The 20,947-nt window shown below is 41.5% G+C and overlaps 1 protein-coding gene across 4 annotated transcripts; it reads left to right on the top strand.

Moving 5' to 3' along the window:
• tead3b (TEA domain family member 3 b) lies at positions 1-20,272 on the top strand. 4 transcript variants are annotated; one of them, XM_084349589.1, is made up of 14 exons: positions 1-131; positions 8,537-8,601; positions 9,712-9,774; positions 9,914-9,976; positions 12,731-12,742; positions 13,663-13,788; positions 13,885-13,925; positions 14,107-14,160; positions 14,611-14,675; positions 14,767-14,906; positions 15,812-15,985; positions 16,442-16,585; positions 16,686-16,838; positions 18,045-20,272. In XM_084349589.1, the coding sequence occupies exons 1-14, from the start codon at positions 125-127 to the stop codon at positions 18,156-18,158; spliced, it is 1,221 nt and encodes a 406-aa protein (XP_084205715.1). In that variant the 5' UTR covers positions 1-124; the 3' UTR covers positions 18,159-20,272. The 4 variants fall into 4 exon arrangements, with proteins under 4 accessions (XP_084205715.1, XP_084205716.1, XP_084205717.1 ...); XM_084349590.1 differs by lacking the exon at positions 14,107-14,160; XM_084349591.1 differs by lacking the exons at positions 12,731-12,742; positions 14,107-14,160.
• The last annotated feature ends 675 nt before the right edge of the window (positions 20,273-20,947 follow it).

Genomic DNA, 20,947 nt, shown 5'->3' with positions numbered 1-20,947 from the left:
CAAGACCCTGGACGGGGACGCCGAGGGCGTGTGGAGCCCCGATATCGAGCAGAGCTTCCAGGAAGCCCTCGCCATCTACCCTCCCTGCGGCCGGAGGAAAATCATCCTGTCAGACGAGGGGAAGATGTATGGTGAGTGCACTGGATAACAGCCAGAGCGACAAAAGAACAACAATTTCATGGAAATCAGCTCCATGATGAATGCACAAAAATGAGAAAACCATCCATTCCTCAGAGATTTTTGTGGCCAAAAGACAACAAACAGCCACCAAAGTGCCCTGAAAAGAAATGAGAGAAATACTTTTCCTCCTCTTGTGCTCGTGTCACAGCTTTGACACAGAGGTGAATGTTTTCTTTCCACACAGAGCTCTCTGTAACAAGTCTGTACCTGTTGTGCTGTGACCCAGGGGCAGGTTCTTCCAGTCGCACCAACGCTCTCAGAGCTGGTTATTGCCGCCTTGAGAGCATCTCAGCTCCCCTCCCCTTGATTTACACCTGTCTGTTTCTTCAGAGCCTTTACAGCCTATTTTTATGCCCACTGTTTTACGGCGTCCTCTCTTCCTCACCGCGCTTTCAGTTGCAAAACCTGCTCTTTGTTTTTTTTAATCGGCGAACGTCATGCGCTCGTTGCTTGTTTCCCCACACACCGGTATCGCTGGGAGAGTTTTGCCTGCAGGTGACTGGCTGAAGCTGGTTTCTAGAGAAGTGTTTCGTTTGATGCTGGCTCGCTCGCTTAAATGAGCAATAATTAGCACAGCATGAATCGAGAGTCAGGAACAAAAACATCGCATTGGCATGTTGAAGATTTTAAACATCCATATGGTTTCAGAATAGTTATGCTGATTCCTGCAGCGTGTTCATTAAATTGCAGGTGTTGAGCCCTTAATCTCCTGAAAAACTCCAGATGGATGTGTTGGCAAGTTCTCTGGCAGAATCAGAATCCAGGTGTAGGAAATTGAACGCATTTGCCTTTCATTATTTTGATCCCTCTTTCCCATTCCTGTTGTTGAGACAGTGCACGCTTTCCCTAATTAGATTAAACATTTGAAGTTGGGGAATTTTTTCGCTGAACAGCAGTAAATGTTGATTGACAGGCATCGTGCTGCTTTCTCTGCTGTTTCACTCGCCGCTGTCCTCGATGAACCTCTCTCTGGTTTTGTGAAATTATGTTATTTTCACCATCGTAATTCAAATCCCGCGAGCCCCGCTTTGTAAGAGTTCCCTGCCCTTTAATTATTGTCCAACATGTCTCAAAAACTTGAAATTGATTCCTGCTTCAGAGAAACCATAGAAACCATAAATCATTGCCACCAAAAGGCTCAGACAGGCTGTGTATTTTAGAAGCATTAGTGTTTGTTTTTAAGAGCTCCGTTTTTCGGGTGGCTTGACGTCAGATGGGATTCTTCTGGTGTGATTCACGGCCAGATTTTGATATTCAAGGAGAAGCGCATACCTGAGATAACTGAGTCACTGTAGCAGCTCCTGTTGTTACTCTGGTGCTGTCTTGAGGAGTATAGTAGGGAGGAAACAAGAAGTGGATAGGCCTGTTTTTTTTTTCCTGATCAGTAGTAGGGCCGCAACTAATTATTATTTGTATTATGGATTAATCTGCTGATTGTTTTCTTGATTAATCCTCAAAAGTCAGTGAAATATTTAAAAAAATGTGAAATATGCTCACAATTTCCAAAAACCAAAGACTCTTCCTTTACTATCATAAATGACAGAGAAGCAAACCAGCAAATGCAGGTTGAAATGATTGTCATAATATTTGCAGCAAATTGATTAATTGACAAATCACTGCAGCTCTGATTCAAAAACATTGTCTGACTTCACCTTCTCAGTGAGACAATACAAGATGTTTTAAGACATTACCTCGAGGAGCTCATGATCGGAATTTATTATAACTATTCTCTGACTTTTTTTGAACAATCACTTAATTCATTGGAAAATAAATTGACAGGTTCATTAACAATGAAAGTGATCATGAGTTGCACCCCCGGAGGAGAAAGACTGTGCACAGACTGAACATTTAGACTAATGTTCAGTCTGTTTACAATAAGCATTTGTGACCATTTGTATTTATATTTAACCAAATTAAATCAATCTGATTTTTTATTTTAGGCAACTCTCAAAAGACACGTGTTTAAAAATAGTAGTATTAGTAAACTTACTGCAACTTTTCCAGAGGGAACAAACTTCTGCCAAGGACGGTCTTTTAACCCGTCTCCGCTTGTTTGTTTGTTTGTTTATTGGTTGGTTTGTCAGCGGGATTACATAAAAACTACTGAATGGATTTTTCATGAAACTTGGATGGAGGACGGGGCTCAGACTAGAATAGACCTCATTAACTTTTGGTGCAGATCTGGATCCGGATAAAGGGACGGATCCTACATTTTTGTTAATTTCTTGGGAAGTAATGCATGATATGATAATGAAGCTGATATCTATGAGAGTATGATTCGATGGAGATCCTCGATCTGGTGAGCTTAAATCAGGGGTGTTTAACATGTGTAGCTATACATGGCTCTTGAGCTTGATGTTGGATATAGGTTTGACTGAATGAAACGAGACTGTTGGGCCTTGGCAGAGGTATGCACTCAACTGAGTGCCTTCCTAGTTTACAGCAGGCTTTTGCTGACCTTAAGGTGCACAGGCCTGAAGCACAAATCACTACAGGCATCTCTAAATTTACCTAAATAACTCCCCAGTCCCGTTTAGCAGGGCAGTGTTGTGTCCCAGGCTCCATACATTTGTCATGAGAACGTCAACAAAGAGGCCGGCCGTGCGCAAACCTGCCCCCTTAGCAACAAACTGTCAGGACCCCTTTTAGAGGCTGGCCTCTTTTTTTCTAGAGCACTAAACACCCTCTCCATTTACAATAAGTCATCTGAGGCTCCGCTGGCAGAGCCGAGGCATGCCCCAGAAGAAGCCTTCTCACAAGGTGATTACCTCAGACATCTAAAAGCTGCCCTGACGTGAGGTTAGGGGAATGTTAACGATTGCACTGTATGTAATACTGTCTACCTTGCAGTCTCAGACTCCCAGTGGCCTCCAAAAGCAGGCAAGTCATCCCTCCCATTGGGAATTCCACTTTTTCTGCCAGGATTTCTTTTTTTTTTTTTTTATTTGCTGGGAAACTTCTGCAAATTTCCATTGCCTTAGCAAGATGACTGTTTTATACATGTGTATTAGTTGCTCTACAAACCTGTCTAGACTTCCCAGCAGCACTGCCAGTCATTTACGTAGCTCAAGGGTAACGAAAAGTTCAAAGGAACACAACACTCATTTTTAATATGTCACACATGTTAATGATCACTCCAGTTGTTTCAGAACATGAGCGAAACTTAAAATAGCTGTTCTCGAGTCTGTGATGTAATCAGTTATAACAGAATACGTCTAACTGTCGTAAACTTGTCATAAAGTGTCATAAATCTACCACAACTGCCAGGAATTCCACCTTGACACCAGCATGATCACCTTTTCTATTTTTCTCTTTGATACCACTCTCATGTCTGGATGGTAAACAGAAGGCCACAGCCAGCAGCCAGCTAGTTTAGCTTAGCTTAGATTAGCTTAGCATAAAGACATGAAACAGGGGGGAAACATGTAGCCCGGCTCGGCCAAAAGGCTACATGATTCACCTCTTTAGCTTGCTTAATAACACATTACATCTTGTTTGTGTAATCTGTACAAAAACCAAAGTGTGAAAACAAGTTGGTCTGTGTGACTAAGGAAACCGATTACCTCAGAAACACCAAGTAGACTAATTATTTGAACTATAACAAGTTGTTAAAACTTTTTAGCTCTAAGAATTTAAATGTAATTCTCTACTTTACTTGGTAATTCTGAGGAAATTGGTTTCCAGAGGATGAAAAAAAGGAAAAAATTCTGGCTTTTAGATCAAATAGCTTTAGATAAGAATTTATATTTTGCATTTTTAAAGGTGCACTATGTAGTTTTTGGCAGAACATTTTAATCAGAAGAGAAAGATCTTCATTGACTGATTTTTTTATGCCTTAAACTAAATAAACAGACTCTCTTTGTTTTCATGACTGAATAAACTGAATAAACAAGCTGATCTCAAAGGACAACACAATTTCATACTGTTTTACTTTGTTTATATTTGGCTGACCCTGCCATCTTTCTACTTTCAAACAGTGTTCTGGGGTCCTTATTTTCCTCTGAGAACAGCTTGTTTATTCAGTATGTTTGTAGTATTACTTCATTAATATTGTAAATAATACAATTTGTATTTCTTCTCCAAAGCTACGTAGTGCCCCTTTAATTTTAGCACACTGCTAAATTGAAGGCCAAGTAAAGAAAAACACAAAATTAAGCACGATAATGTTCATTGTTGTAAAAGAGGTGCAGCTTGTTTTACCCTTAAATTACTCAATTTTGAGATTTCCTTACTAATTAAGGCATAAAAAAAGACACATTCAGGATCAATAACAGAATATACCATGAAAGACAGAAACTATCAAATTACTTTTAAACAACATAATTCAATTCATTTTAAATCTTGGCAAGCAGAGACCTTTTTGGCAGTGCTAGATGTAATGTGTTAATTACTGAGCAGTAGAGCTTCTGGTCAGTGGATTTTGTTACATTTCAGGCCAGCTGTTTCTCTTGTTTACAGTCTTTATGCTAAGCTAAGATATTTAACAGACAGATAGGAGGCCGGTATCCTTCTACTCATCTCGACTCGCAGAAAGAAAACACATTTTCGTACTTCCCATCACGTGACCTTTGATTTCTGTGATTTTTAACTAATTTGGACAGCAGTGAAACCCACCGGTAGATAATAATCTGCTGTGTCTTTTGAAATTTAAAAACTCAAAGCGTGACGCTCCAAGAATAATTGCAGCTCAGAGATAATCGCTCTTAGTAGAATTAAATAGTTGGCACATTTTGCACCCTAAGTTCAGAGGAAGTGTCTTCAGAAGATTGTGTGTGTGTGTGTGTGTGTCAAAAAAATGTTGTCGGTCTTGTTTTGCGTGGGGGCTGTACTGACATGTCGTTCCACGGTGTTTTCTGGCCTAAACAGGTCTGTCAAACCCCGAGCACACACACCTCTCCCTCTCTCAGCCCTGCAGCTGTCACTAACTACAGAGAACCCTGGGCAACAAAAAAGAAAAAGCTTTCAGTGCTGGAGGGAGGCTTATGCCTCTTTTGACCTTCGAGGGCCACATTAGGAATAAGCAGCAGGTTCGGTGCATGCGCTACGTTGCTCGAAAAGACGTGTGTGAAGGTATAAGAGAGGGGGGCTGGGCGCTGTAATGATGACTGAGCAGGCCTTCCCTGTCAGCCCCCTCACTGAGATGTTAGGAATGTTTTCAGTCATGGCTGAGCAGTATGTTAGCAATTTAGGATTACCTCAATGTTATGAGAAGGGAGGAGGGGAGAGAATATGGGTGGAGAAAAGGGTTCAGAAGAGGCAGAGAGGGAGAGGAGGTGGGGGGGGGGGAGAGTGAAGAGAGATTACCTTTTTACTCACTATCTTAGCGTGGAAGTGGAAAATTCCAGCGGTCATGTAGTAAAAAGAAAAAAGATAGGCGTGTCCTGTCAGAGAAGAGGTTAAGAATGGCCGCCTGCAGCGATCTGAGTGGGTGTTGAGCAATCAGCAAGGGAATCATGAGCGGCTCGGAAAGAGGGAAGACAGCGAGTGTGGGGAAAGGAGAGGCAGAGGACGTGAAGTGAGGCTGTGCATGCGATTCGCACAACAGTGTGTGCCAGTGTGTTGCGTGCACCTGTCACGTTCCCCCTGCTGTGCGGAGCCTTCTCACCGTCTCTCTGACCCCCGCCATGTCAAGTCTGAGCAGATCTCGGCTGCCACGGCTGCAGCTAGCATTGTCGACACGGAGAGAGCACACACCCTCTGTCTTTTCCCTGATGGGGTTTGAGAGAGAAGTGTGTCTAAAAATTGGTCAACTACTATAACCAGTCCAACTTGATCACTGTTTTAAAAATCAGAAGTGCTCATTCTTTGTGAAAATGTGCATGTGCATACCAAGAAATCCTGGGATTTTTTAAATACGACATCAACGACATCCAGCTACATGTTTTGTTCTTGTAGGCAACTCACCCTCCTGATATTAGTGATCCAGAGCCTGTTGAATCAGCTCTGCTCAGCTGTTTTTTGTTCCTGAGGACTGAGGTTGAACACGGGTCTCCTGAGTGATTATGTTACCCCTCAAAATGTCATGTGTGCGCCATGGTTTTTTAAAATTTGATGCAAGGGTGTGAAGTGGAGGATGAGGGAGGTTTTGGACTGATTATCTCAGTGTTTGAGCTGATCTTCTTTTTTTTGTCGTGAAGCAGTGTTAGATATCATTTAGGGATTAGCCCTCGGGAAACGCTCGGGAACAGTTTAAAAAATCGAGGCGTTCAGAAACCAGTTTGTCTTTTTCCACAGAGCAGAAAACAAAGTGCCTTTTCAACATTGGACTTTATAAGAATATATTTGAGGCTATAGTTATTTGCCTGACCCACTTGAAAGTGGCGTGTCTGCAGCGAACTGTATATCACACGGAACAAAAGCAGTCATTTAAAATATCACAAAACCAACCAGATGTTGTGCAAAAACTGGAGATATCGTTTCAGCTCCCGACCACAGAGCTGCACTGTTCAACAGATGAACAAAACACATTTTTGATTTACCACGCTGTACCACCAACTTCTCTGCTCAGCACTGTTAGAAAAGAAGTTGGAAGAAAACATCAATGGTTTTGATATTTTAAAGCGATTTCCGTAAAATTGTGAATAAGAGAGTTAGCTGTGTTTTTCAGACCCTCCTGAAAGTCTTCTGTAAATGAATCCACCTCACTATTCTCAGACAAGCTCCTATCTTTCTGTTTCCTGTTGCATACTGTATCTCAGTATATACAGTACTTTGCAATCAGATATCTGTGAAATCAACAGCAGAACTCTGTGGTTGGGACGATTGCAATGTCCCCCCCCCTCCTCTGCACCTCAGCTGAGGAGATTGAGAGTGACAGTTGCGGGGTTTCGAACTGGCATTGTTCTCTCTCTGCCATCCTCTGCAGGGATGGTCGGCAGCAGGTGCTGCTGTCCGTTGAGAGCAGGGTCACACTGTGGTGTTGTTTTGGGAAAAAGGGGGCTGCTTTGCTGCCAGGTGGCAGTTGTTGGCAGAGACAGTTACGGCTTTGTGTTTCCTCCAAGAGTTACAGCATCAGCTGCCCCTTTTGCCCCTCTAACCGATGACCCCACACCCCAACCTAATGGCCCTCACCCCGGCTCTAACCCCTGCTTCTCCCATATGAGCATGTGTGTGTTCGCCCAAGCTCTGGCTGTGTTCGCAGGCCCAGGCCAATCAGACTGGCTAGCACAGATGTGACAGGCTTAGAGGAATGTTAGGAATGCGGAGGCGCTGGAGCGGGCGTGTCCATCCTTGGCCCGGGGCAGAGGGGGACGGGCTTGCTCAGTATCGGCAGACAGTTCAGCTCTGCTGGCCGACCGCCGGGCTGACTGACTGGTTGGAGAGTATGGTGAGTGCTGCAAGCCTGCTGGAGATGGCCTGCAGTACTTTTATGGTAATTGCTCTAACCAGGGCCTTCTGGAGGCCAAGTACTAAAGAGTGTGTGAAAAAACAGGACTTGTTTCTCCTGTCATTATGTGTCTGGATACTCTAACGTCTATAAAACCTTCTTAGACACACAGTCTGTTGTCTGTGCCTGTGTGTGTTTAAGAAGGCACATCTTGACCAGGTTTTGTTGGTGTAAATATCTGTCAGCAAGTTTTCGAAGAGTTTAGGTCATTATTCATAATGATATAGCGGTTCAACCTCTCCCTTTGGCCCCAATTTTCAGCCACAGAACCCAGTTAACGTGACTTGGCAGAGAGCAGAAGTGAAAAAAAGGACTGATGGATTGATTTTCCCCCGAGACAACATAATAACGCTTTTTGCACTTCTCATACTCCGAGGGATGATTCTCTGCTTGATCCCAGCTGCGTGTTGCTGAAAAGGCAGCGCTTGCCGAAATGTCATGCGCTGCACTGATTACGAGGAGGACCGCAGCAGCTCAGAATATAAGCCTGTTTCTCCGCTCAACCCGTTTGTGCAGAATGTCGAGAGGAGATGTTATGTCATGAAAAACATGGTTCTGTTTTTCTAAGCAGTCTGTAATTAGGCTGCAGGGCCACATGAGCAGACAATAAGGAGGTGTGAAGTGAGCAATAAAAAAACTTGGGGGTAAAACAAGAAAATCAACCTTTTAGTATCCGACTTATTTTAAATAAGAAATGATATTTTAGAGTATAGTCTCCAGTAGGAAACAGAGGTGTTATTGTGGCCTGTGACCTGTGACAAAAGTGTGTTTGCCCTGGGTCTGTGGAGCTCTGGGAAAGGTCACACTGTTGTTCCTCTGACATGAAACGTATATTCAAGGCACGACAACAGTGCCACCTTCTGTCCAGTTGAGGGTCAGTGACGCACAAATGTTGAGTCTTCCGTCAAGTGTTCTTGTATCCTTGTTTTTGTTTGTGACCGTGCTCTCTGTGTTTTTTTTATGTTACAGGTCGCAATGAATTGATAGCAAGGTACATCAAGCTGCGGACAGGAAAAACCCGCACAAGAAAACAGGTAAAACAAGTTTGAATGAAAGATATTAGATTAGAACAATCATGCATGAGTTTGTGTTTTTAGTTAGTGCATGTACAAGACGTGACTAATACATCGCCAGAGTGGTGAAAATGGTTGATTACTGCAACAATTGTTTAGTTTTTAGGACTAATAGTTCCTGATGTCATGCTGATGCCTGCAAATATAGTGGATTGCAAGTTATTTGAAGGATAAGTCTGGTTTCATTATATACTGTATTTATATTTCTAGTAGTCAACAAATCCCATGAAAAGACTAAAACCAACACTATGATAGTTTTTCAGCAGCTTTGATTTATCTGTCCTGTCTGTGGCCCTTAACCCCAAACCTATTTTTCTCTACTGAGGGTGAGTGTCACTCCGACCCCCTATCACTTCATGTAACTTCACAGTAGTAGGATCACAGTGTTACATTCGTGTTTACAAGCACAAAATGCCAATTTCTACATAATGTTGCTTTAAAACGGTGGTGCGGAAGCATTGAGGCTAACGTGTTATGGTGCGCCATTGTTGTTTTCAAATGAAGGGTAGCTTCTGTGGTTGGTCGCCACACCTGAACCACACCCTGTTGTTCATAAGATACGCCGTTTCTGTGCTTCCCATTCATTGTGTATGCAATGAGCCGTGCGATGCATTCTGATAGTGTGGCGTTGCGTGGTTGTCGGAAGGTGTAGTCCGGCTTGGCTTGTGCCATTGTCTGACAGTAGTTCCTTAAAGGACAGTGACTGGTATGAACCACTACGGTTTGGCCACAAGTGCATAACTCACATGATCACATGAACTCGCAGATCCAAAGTCTATGAGGATTGAACGGGGCCTCAGCTACACATGAAACATTCGTAGTATCAGCAGATCGATGGTTTTGGTCTTTTGATGAGATTTGGCTGCAATAATAAAAATATAGAACATCACCAGACTCATCGTTTAAACCACATTTACTGTTTGCATGAAGTAGTTAGACCTCTCACTGTGCATGTTAACTCTCTTAGTATGGTTGTGTGTGTACATGTCTGCACTTGCATGCACGTGTGTGCGCGCATCTGATTACATGTTGTTTTTTATGCTCAAAAAAACTTGTCTCGCACCCCTTTAGGTGTCTAGTCACATACAGGTGTTAGCACGGAAGAAAGTTCGTGAATACCAGGCGGGTATAAAGGTAGGTGGCTGCCTGCCGCTCGGCGACACTGACTGGGCGTCTCTTTCCTCTTTGGTTACGGCTTCTCTCTTTCTTCCCTTGTCTTCTCTCTCCCTGTCTCCTTTTCCTCTTCCCTCCTCTTGGCTATTCTTCTGTGCAGGTTTCTAGCCACTTGCAGGTTCTCGCCCGGAGAAAATCTCGCGAGATCCAGTCAAAGCTAAAGGTATGCGCTTCACGGCGGGCTCGGCGGGGCTGGTAAAGGCTTGGCTTTGCACTAACCTGCTAATTTGTGCACATTATTATCAGTCCTTGCTTTGATGCGAGGGCAGTTCCTGCTACATAAGTGGATGCAAGCTTTAACGAGAAAATCGGATAGATATTCTTAAGGAGGTATTTCTCTGATCTCACCCAGGGGAGCCACAGTCCTGCTTCTCTACCATGCATGCAGTGCACAAACAGACAAAGCTTTTTAACTTGTGTATGTCCGAGCTGCACTGTGAGGCTAATCACACGGTAGTGAAAGTATAGTAACTGATTCTGAAGCTGCTTCTTTAGAGGAATGCCACACAAGCTGTCACGATGAGCACAGTTAAGTCGTTTAGCTGCATGTTGCTCCAGCTCTGTATCTCTCTGCTGTGCGAGCCATGCTGCTGCAGCAAACTGTACTTCTCTGAGACTTCCTCTTTCCCTAAAACTCTCTCTACTTTGATACCTTTAGTTCCATTAATGTGTGTGTTTGTGATGTTTGACTGACTTTTGTCATCATACTGTATGACTCCTTCTGACTCGTCTTGTAGTTCTTTCAGTCCCTCTCGTCTCTCTTTATTCTTCTCGTTGTTTTTCTTCGTACACGTTTATGCGTACATAACACAGACATGTGTGACATCTGAAGATATTCTCACTTAATATCTTAAATTAACCCTTTAATGCAGACTAATCCTCGAGCATCCACAAGTGACACGTTCTGTGTAAAATGAAACTATAAAAGATAAGGGTGAGGGTCGTTATTTCAGTAATGTCATAAACACTTCAGTTCACCCAGCAGCTGCTACTGTGATAATGTGTTTGGGAAATGGATGCAGCAACCTCCTTATCTCCTTACATCTCATAAGCTTTTAATTTTTTTGGGGAAGTGATTGGAAAACGTACAGTAGGAAAAATGAGGTAGTGAGCCAAGTATTTGTATGAGACTGTTCACAGTGAGCCATAACATCCTTCTCTTCCCTGTTCAGTTAGAAGTCTTCATCAGTAAAGTGACGGGACTTAAAACATTATCCGGCCTGGTCTTTTTTTTGTTTCGCATTATACCGTCAAAAACTGTGTTTCCAAAATGTTTATGGACCTTAAAATTAAAGGTTATATTAATAAAACTCAGCCACTAAATGTGGTACTCATCGCCCTCGATCCATTGCACTCATGTCACAACACTGCTGTTTGACCGAATCATCTTCCCCCTCAAGTGGTTGCCAGTTTGTTGCACTAGCTAACATTGCTAACATAATACAGCTAACATTAGCCAATGCTAACATTGCTGACTCTAGCTAGCTAACTTAAAGTATGCTGGGCGCGTACTGTAGAAATAAGCCATTTTTACGTTTTTTCCACAAACTGGCAACTACCAAGACTCTCGACGCTGACGAAACACAGATACCACATGATACCATCGGCGTTACGCTATTGGCTCAAAAACCTGGTTAGAAGCTGGAGTCAGAATTCTTACACAGAAATTAACAAAACAATCATTCGGACCGACAAACATTAAAAATGATCAATTCACAATCATAATAATGTTTTTAAGGAAACAAGACACTTTTATTCTGCGCGTTTGTTCGAGCTCTGTTGACGTGTTCTTGCTAGAAAATAAAAATGTTATCAATATGACTTTTAACATCATTTTCCAAACACTTTCCTTCATGTTATTGTTTCATATTATAAGCTTGATTGTCACTCCTAGTCTTCCATATTTTGGAATGGAGACTTCTCTCCTCTCTTCTTTAAGGGGTTCAACACTGATTTCTTAAATTCTTTCTGTGATTAGATTTTTTTGCACATAAAATCTGCATTTTATCCCCTTAACACAACATGAATTGACTCATTTTTGTTGCAGAATGAGTATGAAAGATAAAATCACCTCCTGCTCATGTGTTCTTTAATCCATTCTCAAAAAACTGTTCAACATGTCATTGAGTCAAATAATTTGGTTTATTTTATGCTCTGTGAGTTCACCTTTGTTGGTAGTAGCAGAATCAGCACCAGAAAGAATTTACAATGTCTCTTAACTTTTTTCCTGAACCTTTTCAAATGTTAAATATCAACTAATGAACTGTGTGCAGTTGTAGCCGTGCCAACATCCCGTCACAGTGTTCAGTTAATCAAGCTTTTATGAAGTGAAGCCAAAGTGGTTTATTTGTCAAAGAAAAACACATCAACAAACTAGTTTCCAAGCCACTCCTTTAAGTTCAGATGGCTGACTAGAGAGCAGCTCCTTCCTCTGGGGAATGAAGTGAAATCGTAGCATCAGCTAAACAAACATGAAGTAAAAGTGTGAGCGCTGAAATGGCTACCCACTGTAGCACCAGCTGTACAGCTGACGTAATACACTGAAGGCTTGAGCTACAATAAACCTCCAAGGATTCCACTTTTGAGTATTTGCATCATGTTTCTCCTCTGTTGGTCTTACAGTGTGGAAAATGTTGTGATGTAAAGTGTTGTGTTCACGATTGTACAGTGCAGAATTTGACTGGGAACTCAAACTGTAAAAGTCTTCAAACATGATTTTGATTAATGATTGGCTATTATTTCAAGCCTTTACTGCTTTCCAATGAAATGAACAAATCAAGAATTTACATTAAGTTGTGGCAAAATTGCTTCACCCAATAGTCTTCACCATATTGTGATAATGTTGTATTGAACCACTCTCCTAATACCATTATCCCTACTGAACACTGTCACCTGGTTTCTCTCTTTTTTGATTCAGGCGATGAATTTGGTAAGTGAATCTGACTTGTGCAATATGCTTCCCTCCCTCCCCTTTGTCTGGCAGAACCCGTGCACTGTCCCCTTTGCTATGGCCCTCTGCTGGCATGGCGTCCCCTGTAATGATACAGTTCTTAGGAAACAGCCACGCTTTGAGCACCATTGTGCTGCGCATCCTGCCTGATGTAGCGTAATCCCCCCTCAGCCTTTGCCAAATGCCCAAAGTCTTGCTTGCTTTGCATAAGGTGTCGCTCTTTGATTCGGGGCTTCTCTAGGCATCTTTCCTTTATTTGCAAAGCTGTAGCTAATTAGCTCAAGTGCAAATGCAAAAAAAGAGCAAGAGGATGCATTTTAAATTGTGTTTGGTAAAGTAAAATGAAAGCTTTGATGTGTCTCTAAGTCATAAAATATGTTTAATGAGCTACGGACATGAATTGGTTGGCTTTTTTCTACCCTATATCTGCATAATGAAACTAGAATTTGTACACTGTTGTACGCTGATCGATGCAACATGAATGCAGACCTGCATTCCAAACCAAATGCACTCTCTTCTTTCTTTTTCCTGTGATAATCTCGATAACACATTGATATTTGATTTGTCCTGTGACCTGTGACTCTGGAGCAACGCTGCTTCATCCTCTGTGTTCGCTTTGCTTCAGTCTGTCAAGCTGCTCTTTCAAAAGATTGTCCTCTTAGTCACGTTTTGAGCCGTGTAATATGTTTTTATTTATATTTTGACTCAAGCTCAGAAGTTCTCCTCAAGATTATGAACTACTTTAATATATTAAGAATTTAGGTTGTTTTAAAGCTAAAAATGCAGTGTAGTGTGGAAGCCTTAATACTACACTGCTCTCTAGTACAGCAGGAAGTAATGTTGAGGTTATGATGCCACCTTGTGGTTGACTCCCGTCATTCCTCCTTTTCAATCTGTAGGATCAGGCGTCTAAAGACAAAGCCTTGCAGAACATGGCAGCACTGTCGTCTGCACAGATCGTCTCCCCGAGTATGATAAAGAATCCACTCCCACCGCTCCCTCCTGCCCCCTACCAACCAGCCAGAGTGAGCACATTTAACCATTTGTCAGTTTTTAGCCAATAAAATAACACTGGATTTGTGAAGAAATATGTATTTTAACATTGTTTTCTTACTCTCCAGTTCTGGCCTGCTATCCCAGGACAGCCTGGACCCTCTCAGGAGTAAGTAAAACCTGTCTGCTGAACCCACAAGATGTTTGTGGGGGGTGACGTCAGGGTGTATCTAGTTTCTGAAAAAAAGAGAGATTGAGTAAATACATGAGTGAGTGACTGAATGGGCAGGGTTTATTGTCAGGTGGGTATTGCAGGGCATGTTTAACGGATCACATTTTTGCTACACCAGGCTGGTTCTAGATCTCAACCCGGGAAGGACTGGGTTTGGCCGCACCAGCCATGCGTAAGTTCCCCCTAGCCGAGGTCCCAACTGTGAGCACAAAGCAGCACTAACTCCTCTTCCACACTGTATTGTTCTGTATGTTTCCTGCACTGATGTAAAACCACCGCCAGGCAAATTAACTGCTTCAAATTTTAGTCGAGAAGAAAAAAGGAACAGATGAGAGAAATCCTCATCGACATACCTTCACTGAAAAAGGCACAAAAATCTTTGAATATTTTAATCAATTTTCTTAGATTTGTTAGTAAAAGCTGGATTTACTGATGCTGTTTTGCATCATCGAGAAGCAATGAAGCAGGTGGACTTACGCCTAGCTGGTGCAACAACACACACTTACTCTTTGACTAACAGATTTTCACCATTAAAAAAAAAACATTTATCAGAAATAAAGCAGGAGCCATCTGCCATGATCACCTGATACTGACCCTCTCTGAAACATTCATTGTCTTTCAGTATCAAACCTTTTGCACAGCCCCCATACCCAAGCCTATCAGGTCCTGTACCACAATCCATACCAAGTAAGTATGAAGTAAAAATCTGTGCTAAGTTTTAAAAAATTGAACCAAGCATCAGTTTTTTATAAATGTTTGTGTGTGTGTGTGTGTCTAGCCGGTTTTGAGCCCTTGGCACCTCCTCCTCCACCAACTGCTACTGCAGTACCAGTGTGGCAGGACCGGACCATCGCCTCCTCTAAGCTGCGCATGCTGGAGTATTCAGCCTTCATGGAGGTCCAGAGAGACCCCGACAACGTGAGTGAAAATTTACAGCAAGGCTTCCTACTCGCAGACATGGATGGATTACTGAACAGGCCCAGAGAGGTCAGGGAGCCACGGGGCGTCTGTTTGAAGTGACTGTTGAGATTTTCTTGTTGGAAAGTCACAGAGTTGATTTTTTTTTGCCTGACCAGAGTTTTTGTTTAACATTGAGCATCTGCCAATCATATCGAGGCCACAGGAACGTTTCATTAAAATACAGTAAATTCTTTTATTACAGTAAAAAATAGTAAAGTAATTAAAATTTCTTACACAGCAGAATAGCTCTGCTTTAAGAAAAAAGAACCAGCATGTCAGGCTTTCTTGGATTGTGTCCTGTTTCGTATTCGCACTGTAGCTTTTTTTCATGTCTATGAAGAGGAGTGTGAGTGTGGATCTGCTGTGGCAAGAAAGTTTTAGACTGAAGTCCGACAGCCTCTCTTAAACTCAAGTGTGAATTAAATACCAACGTGGCAGTTTTTGAACCAACAGCAGCACCTGAGAATCATGATTCCCCTGCAGAATGTCACTAAAAGAGACTCAAAATGACCATAAATAGACGTGAAATGACTACAAATGATACAGCTGATCGTTTGTGACAGCTGCATCATTTGCATTATACTCTTTCCATGCATACGGCAAGAAAACATGCAATTTTGGTGGTGGAAACATCCCTGACCTTGTCTGGATTACCCTGGTGTGGTCAAGCTATCCAATACCTCCTGTTCAACAAAGGCTAAGAACAACAGAATATTTCAGCGGTGTTTGGATCTGATGTCAGAAAGCCACAACAACCTCATTGTTTTTCCTCAAAAGTGAACAGAATGTCATGTTAAGTTTTGCGGCTGAGGTGCCTGAGGTTAACCACATCCTACCTCGTTTTGGTTTTTTGTCCTCTGCAGTACAGCAAACACCTGTTTGTCCACATTGGACAGACCAACCCCTCCTACAGCGACCCGCTCCTCGAGGCTGTGGACATCCGGCAGATCTACGACAAGTTCCCTGAGAAGAAGGGCGGGCTGAAAGAGCTTTATGAGAAAGGCCCGCAGAACGCTTTCTTCCTAGTTAAATTCTGGGTGAGTTGTTCCCAACACCGACAAGTGTGAAATGTTATTTATGTTTAACCTTTTAGCTAATGCTTTTTCTAGCAGTTACTTCACTGCACACTGGTGCACATACATCCACATTTTTAACCCATATAAATACCATTGCAGATTAGGGACAGGAAATTACAAACCACTTCCTTTTCTTGTGACTCAGCTGTTGTTTTCTTAACTTGTTGAAATGTATTATCTCAAGATTTTAGTGAAGGCATTTCGCAATGGATTGCTTCATCATGTACATTGCAAGGCAGGAAACTGTCTTTGCCAACGTTATGTTGTCCCCAAAACAACTAGTCTCAAGACGTTTATACAGAAACACCACGGACATACCTTACATTTTTCTTGCAACCACACAGTTCATGTTCTGTGAGGAAGTTACATACAGCTATGTAATTATCACTAATCTGATTAAATATATTCCCTCCGCAGGCGGACCTGAACAGCAGCGGCATGCAGGACGGCCCTGGTTCTTTCTACGGTGTCAGCAGCCAGTACAGCAGCCTTGAGAACATGACGATCACTGTTTCAACCAAAGTTTGCTCGTTTGGCAAGCAGGTTGTTGAGAAAGTAGAGGTAAGGATTGAGTCTGTACTCTCTTCTCAAACGACTGAATCAAAGTCTTTAATTTGTCACTTTAATACTTTGTGTATTTTTTTGTTTGTTGGTGGCACAGACAGAGTACGCCCGCCTGGAGGGAGGAAAGTGTGTTTACAGGATCCACCGCTCTCCCATGTGCGAGTACATGATCAACTTTATCCACAAACTCAAACACTTGCCTGAAAAATACATGATGAACAGTGTTCTTGAAAACTTCACTATCCTACAGGTAACATACACTCAATTATGTTTAATTGTTAAAGGAATAATTTGACACCTAGTGAGCTATAATATTCATTTTCTTGCAGAGAATGAGACGAGATAACTAACACCATGTAATACCTCTCTACTGTAGTCTAAATGTGAAGCTACCACCAGCACCTAGTCGGCTTGACTTAGCATAAAGACTAGAAAAAATGGTGATATTATGGATCCCACCTAATTTCTTGAAAAAACCTGCCCTACTCTGCCTCTGTTAGCTTGCGTTTATTGTTTTCGAAAGACAAAAGCCTCAACAGCTTTGTCCTCCTGGTCCTTCGTGCTAATAACAACCAAGACATTGATTGATGGGAGAAAGCAAGAAGTTCATCTGACACAAGAATTGTAACTGTATGTTCAGAGGTTGTCCGGTGTTGGTGGGTTGTGTCTGTATTTTCCTTGTGTTTATTTTTGAAAACAGCATCAGCCAGCAGGGAAGCTGATAGTGGACTGCGAGCTATAGTTTCCCTGGTAAACACACCAACCACTTTGGCTTTCACAACTACAGTGTCTCTGGGCTCGTAGGTAGAGCAAACTGATGGGGAGGTGGAGCTAATACTAACCCTAACTAACAAGTCCAGAGACAGAGGATGAGTGACACCGAGGGGAGCACCAGCAAAAGGCTGGGAGGGAGGCCGAAGAGGTCGGCTTGTTTACCTGGGAAACTACAGTTTATAAACCGCTGTATCAGAACTGCAAGAAAAAAAGACATTATACCAGGGCTACTGTGTGAGTTAACAGTTCGAGTCAAGCATAGAGAAGGCAACCAAAGACAACAATCAATTACAGGTAGAGTAGGGTGGGTCTTACTAGAAATCTGGTGGGATCCATAATAACAAGAAACAGGGAAATCGCGAGCCTGGCTTATAACCCCCCTTAAAACCACGATGTGTAATTTTTACACTGGTTTTTGGTAGGAGGACTTTGTTCTTTAATCAGAGCCTGGTTAGCTGTTTCCCTGCTTCCTGTCTTTATGCTAATTCATGCTAACCAGGTGCTGGTGATTTAGCGTACAAACATGAGAGTGGAATCAATCTTCTTGTCTAATCAGCAAGAAAGCCAATATGAGTATTTCCTGAAATGTCAAACTCTTTTCTAAACAAGTTATGATTGTCACTGCAGTATTACTAAACAAACTGTGCTTCTTTACATCTCTCCCTTTCCCTTTGCCCCTCAGGTGGTGACGAACCGCGACACCCAGGAGACCTTGCTCTGTATAGCGTTTGTTTTTGAGGTTTCCACAAGTGAACACGGAGCTCAGTATCATGTCTACAGACTTGTTAAAGACTAACAGCTCATCATCAGGGAGGTTTTGGAAAAGCCAGACAACAGCGTGACACAATCTCTCTTCGACCAGTTCAACCATCCAGGAAAAACTAAAAAAAAAAAAAAAACATTCAATCCTAGACCGAACTAACATGGACACATTCTATGCTTTAAAAAAGTCTCTTTGGCAAGGATAAAAAAGAGTGAATCTCAACGTGCCGACATGCAAAGAAATTTTGAAGAATTGCGGATTTTTCGAACAACTAGCTATCTTCCATGTGTTTAAACATGCTTTAGATGAAGTGGGTCACTTTCCCGAGGTAACTGATGGAGCTTGAAACGTTTTATTGAGGGAACGAGAATGTGTTTGGGGTTGAAGAGACTCTCACGGTATCCAAGGGAACACACTCTGAACAATAAGAGAAGTGTAAATAAGATTGAAAGAGTAGAGAGAGAACAGGACCACAGAAGGGGAAAACCAGAGCCAAGTGGTGTTGTTGCAGTAGGTTTGTTAGGAAAGCAAGTGCCTTTTCTCCAAAGAATATATCATTGCCTGCCACTTTGGATTGCCTTTTTACTACCTCTTGTTTTTAAACAAACAGAAAAAAGTCAGACAGGTGTATTTTGTCATAAAAAAAAAAAAAATATTGGAAAGAAACCTCTCACATCTTGTATTCTGGCACACAGAGGAATGGGATCGGATAACTAATTTTCATGTAGCCTGTTGTTTTACAAACAAAATCGTCCCAAGTTTTACAGTCCAAGTGTACAGGGAGAAGGTTTATTGTGTTACCGTACTATTTAGGTTCTGCTCTTTTTTTTTTTTTTTTAATGTTTTATTACACAATTTAAAAATCAGGTCTTACAAGCATCTATCTATAACTGACTTGTGACACTACGGATGCTTTGTACCATTGCTCACCTGAAATAAAGCCAGGGCTTCGCCATCCTTTATGAGATCCCCTGTTATTTCTCTCTGTTTGAAGACGTGTGCTCGGTTGCACTTAAAAGATCAAGAAGGGGGGAGTGAAGCAACAGCAGTGCTTATTTTCTGCCTTGAGTTATGTAGCCTAATGGAAATAATGAATTGTTTCTGTACTGTGAGTCAGCGGATGCTAAAGGAATATGTGTTACATAGGAGAATCTGAGGGGTACTTTATGTTCATGTTTGTGATCAAGTAACTCAGCACAGAGACCATGGTTTTTTAAGTGGCGAGGAGTTAATCACTGTTTCTTTTGTTTAAAAAAGAGATTGTATGCTGTGAAGTCGGTTCATTTGCTTCACCCTTCTCCGTGTAATGTGTGGAGAAGCTGCATTCGTTGATAAAAGTTCAGTTTTGATATTTAAGACAATTTTTTACTGACATTACACATGTAATACTTTTGAAATCAAACTAAATAATTGTCTTGAACGAGAGCTATTGTCTCTGTGCTGTGGAATATGACCATTGATTGTTATTTATAGGGTTGGAAAAGAAATAGCGGGAGGGCAGGGTGGGGTACTGGAGATGTATTGATCATTTTCCATTGTGATGGAGATGTTAAAAGTATTGCAGGACCCGTATTAGAGACAGGAGGACTGTCTTCCTATGGATCCTGCTAGACAAGTGTCTACTCTGTGTGGTTCACTGGACAATTGTGCTATAAAGGTTCAAATTTAAGATATTGTACGGTGGATTAATTGCACCTGGCTTTGAATGTCATATTTCACAAGCTAGATACAATAACACTCCTCCTCTAGCAGGTTTCTCAATTTATCTTTTATACAGATTTTTTTTTTTTTTTTTTTTTTGCCATTATCAAGATTAATGTTTTGTTTTGATTCTGTTGTCTTTTGACTTTCAGTGTTTGCCATATGCTTCACTGAAAATAATGTGTGATTGTGCTGATATTGATAATTAATAATAAGATATCTAATGTATCATATTCTGAATGGTGTGGGCAGTTTTTTTGTTTTTGTTTTTTTTTTGGTTTAAGGTGGTTTACTGTTGTCTTTGTTACCATTGTGCATTGCAATTTTATACTTCAAAGTAGAGGTTGGACTATGTAATCAAACAAATGTATCTAACAATAAAAGACGCATGGTGCCTTTGGGGCCATTTTCCCCCAGAAAACTTATTAAACATGTTTGTAAATTTGTTTTGTCCCTGATGTTTTTTTCCTAGCGATATAGCAGAAGCTTATGAAACCAAATATAGTGTAAAATGAATGCTTCATCATTTTTTAAAAATATTTTTGGTACATTTAATGGCATATCTATTTATTGAACCATTTATTTATTTATTCATTTAATATTTTTGATTTTGGAGGTTTCAGTCCTCCGTACACCGATATCACAATAGAGTATATGATAAAGTACGATTGACCAATATACTGCGCTTAGGTGCAACTTTGATTATCTTCCAGTATTTCCACTTTGTTGTTTACTACATTTCAGAGGGAAAGGGTGTACTTTTTATATACTATACTACATTTATCTCAGAAATAAACTAATTATTAGTTGTTCTTTCAGATTAATTTTACATGAAAAATATTATTTCTAAAGACTAAACCTGTGGGTCTCAACCTTTTTGGCTTGTGATTCCTTATAAAAGAAGCGGTGTTTAGTTGGGGCACCTTTTCATCTTTCCATCTAGGAGTGGTTTCCTCTGAACTGTAAACAAAGAAGAGACAGCCTAACAATCTCGGGACCTCTGAGATTTATTTTACGACCCTTTGAATGGGGCCGACCTAAGGTTGGGAACCACTGGACTGAACTAGCTAAATTATACTTATGCACTGATGCATCGCTAACAACAATCTAATGTTATTTAT

The sequence above is a fragment of the Pagrus pagrus genome (genome assembly GCF_965226575.1).
Source record: "Pagrus pagrus genome assembly, chromosome: 3".
Classification (NCBI taxonomy): Eukaryota; Metazoa; Chordata; class Actinopteri; order Spariformes; family Sparidae; genus Pagrus; species Pagrus pagrus.
The sequence above is the reverse complement of the archived record's forward strand: the minus strand, read 5'-3'. Positions and strand labels throughout refer to the sequence as shown.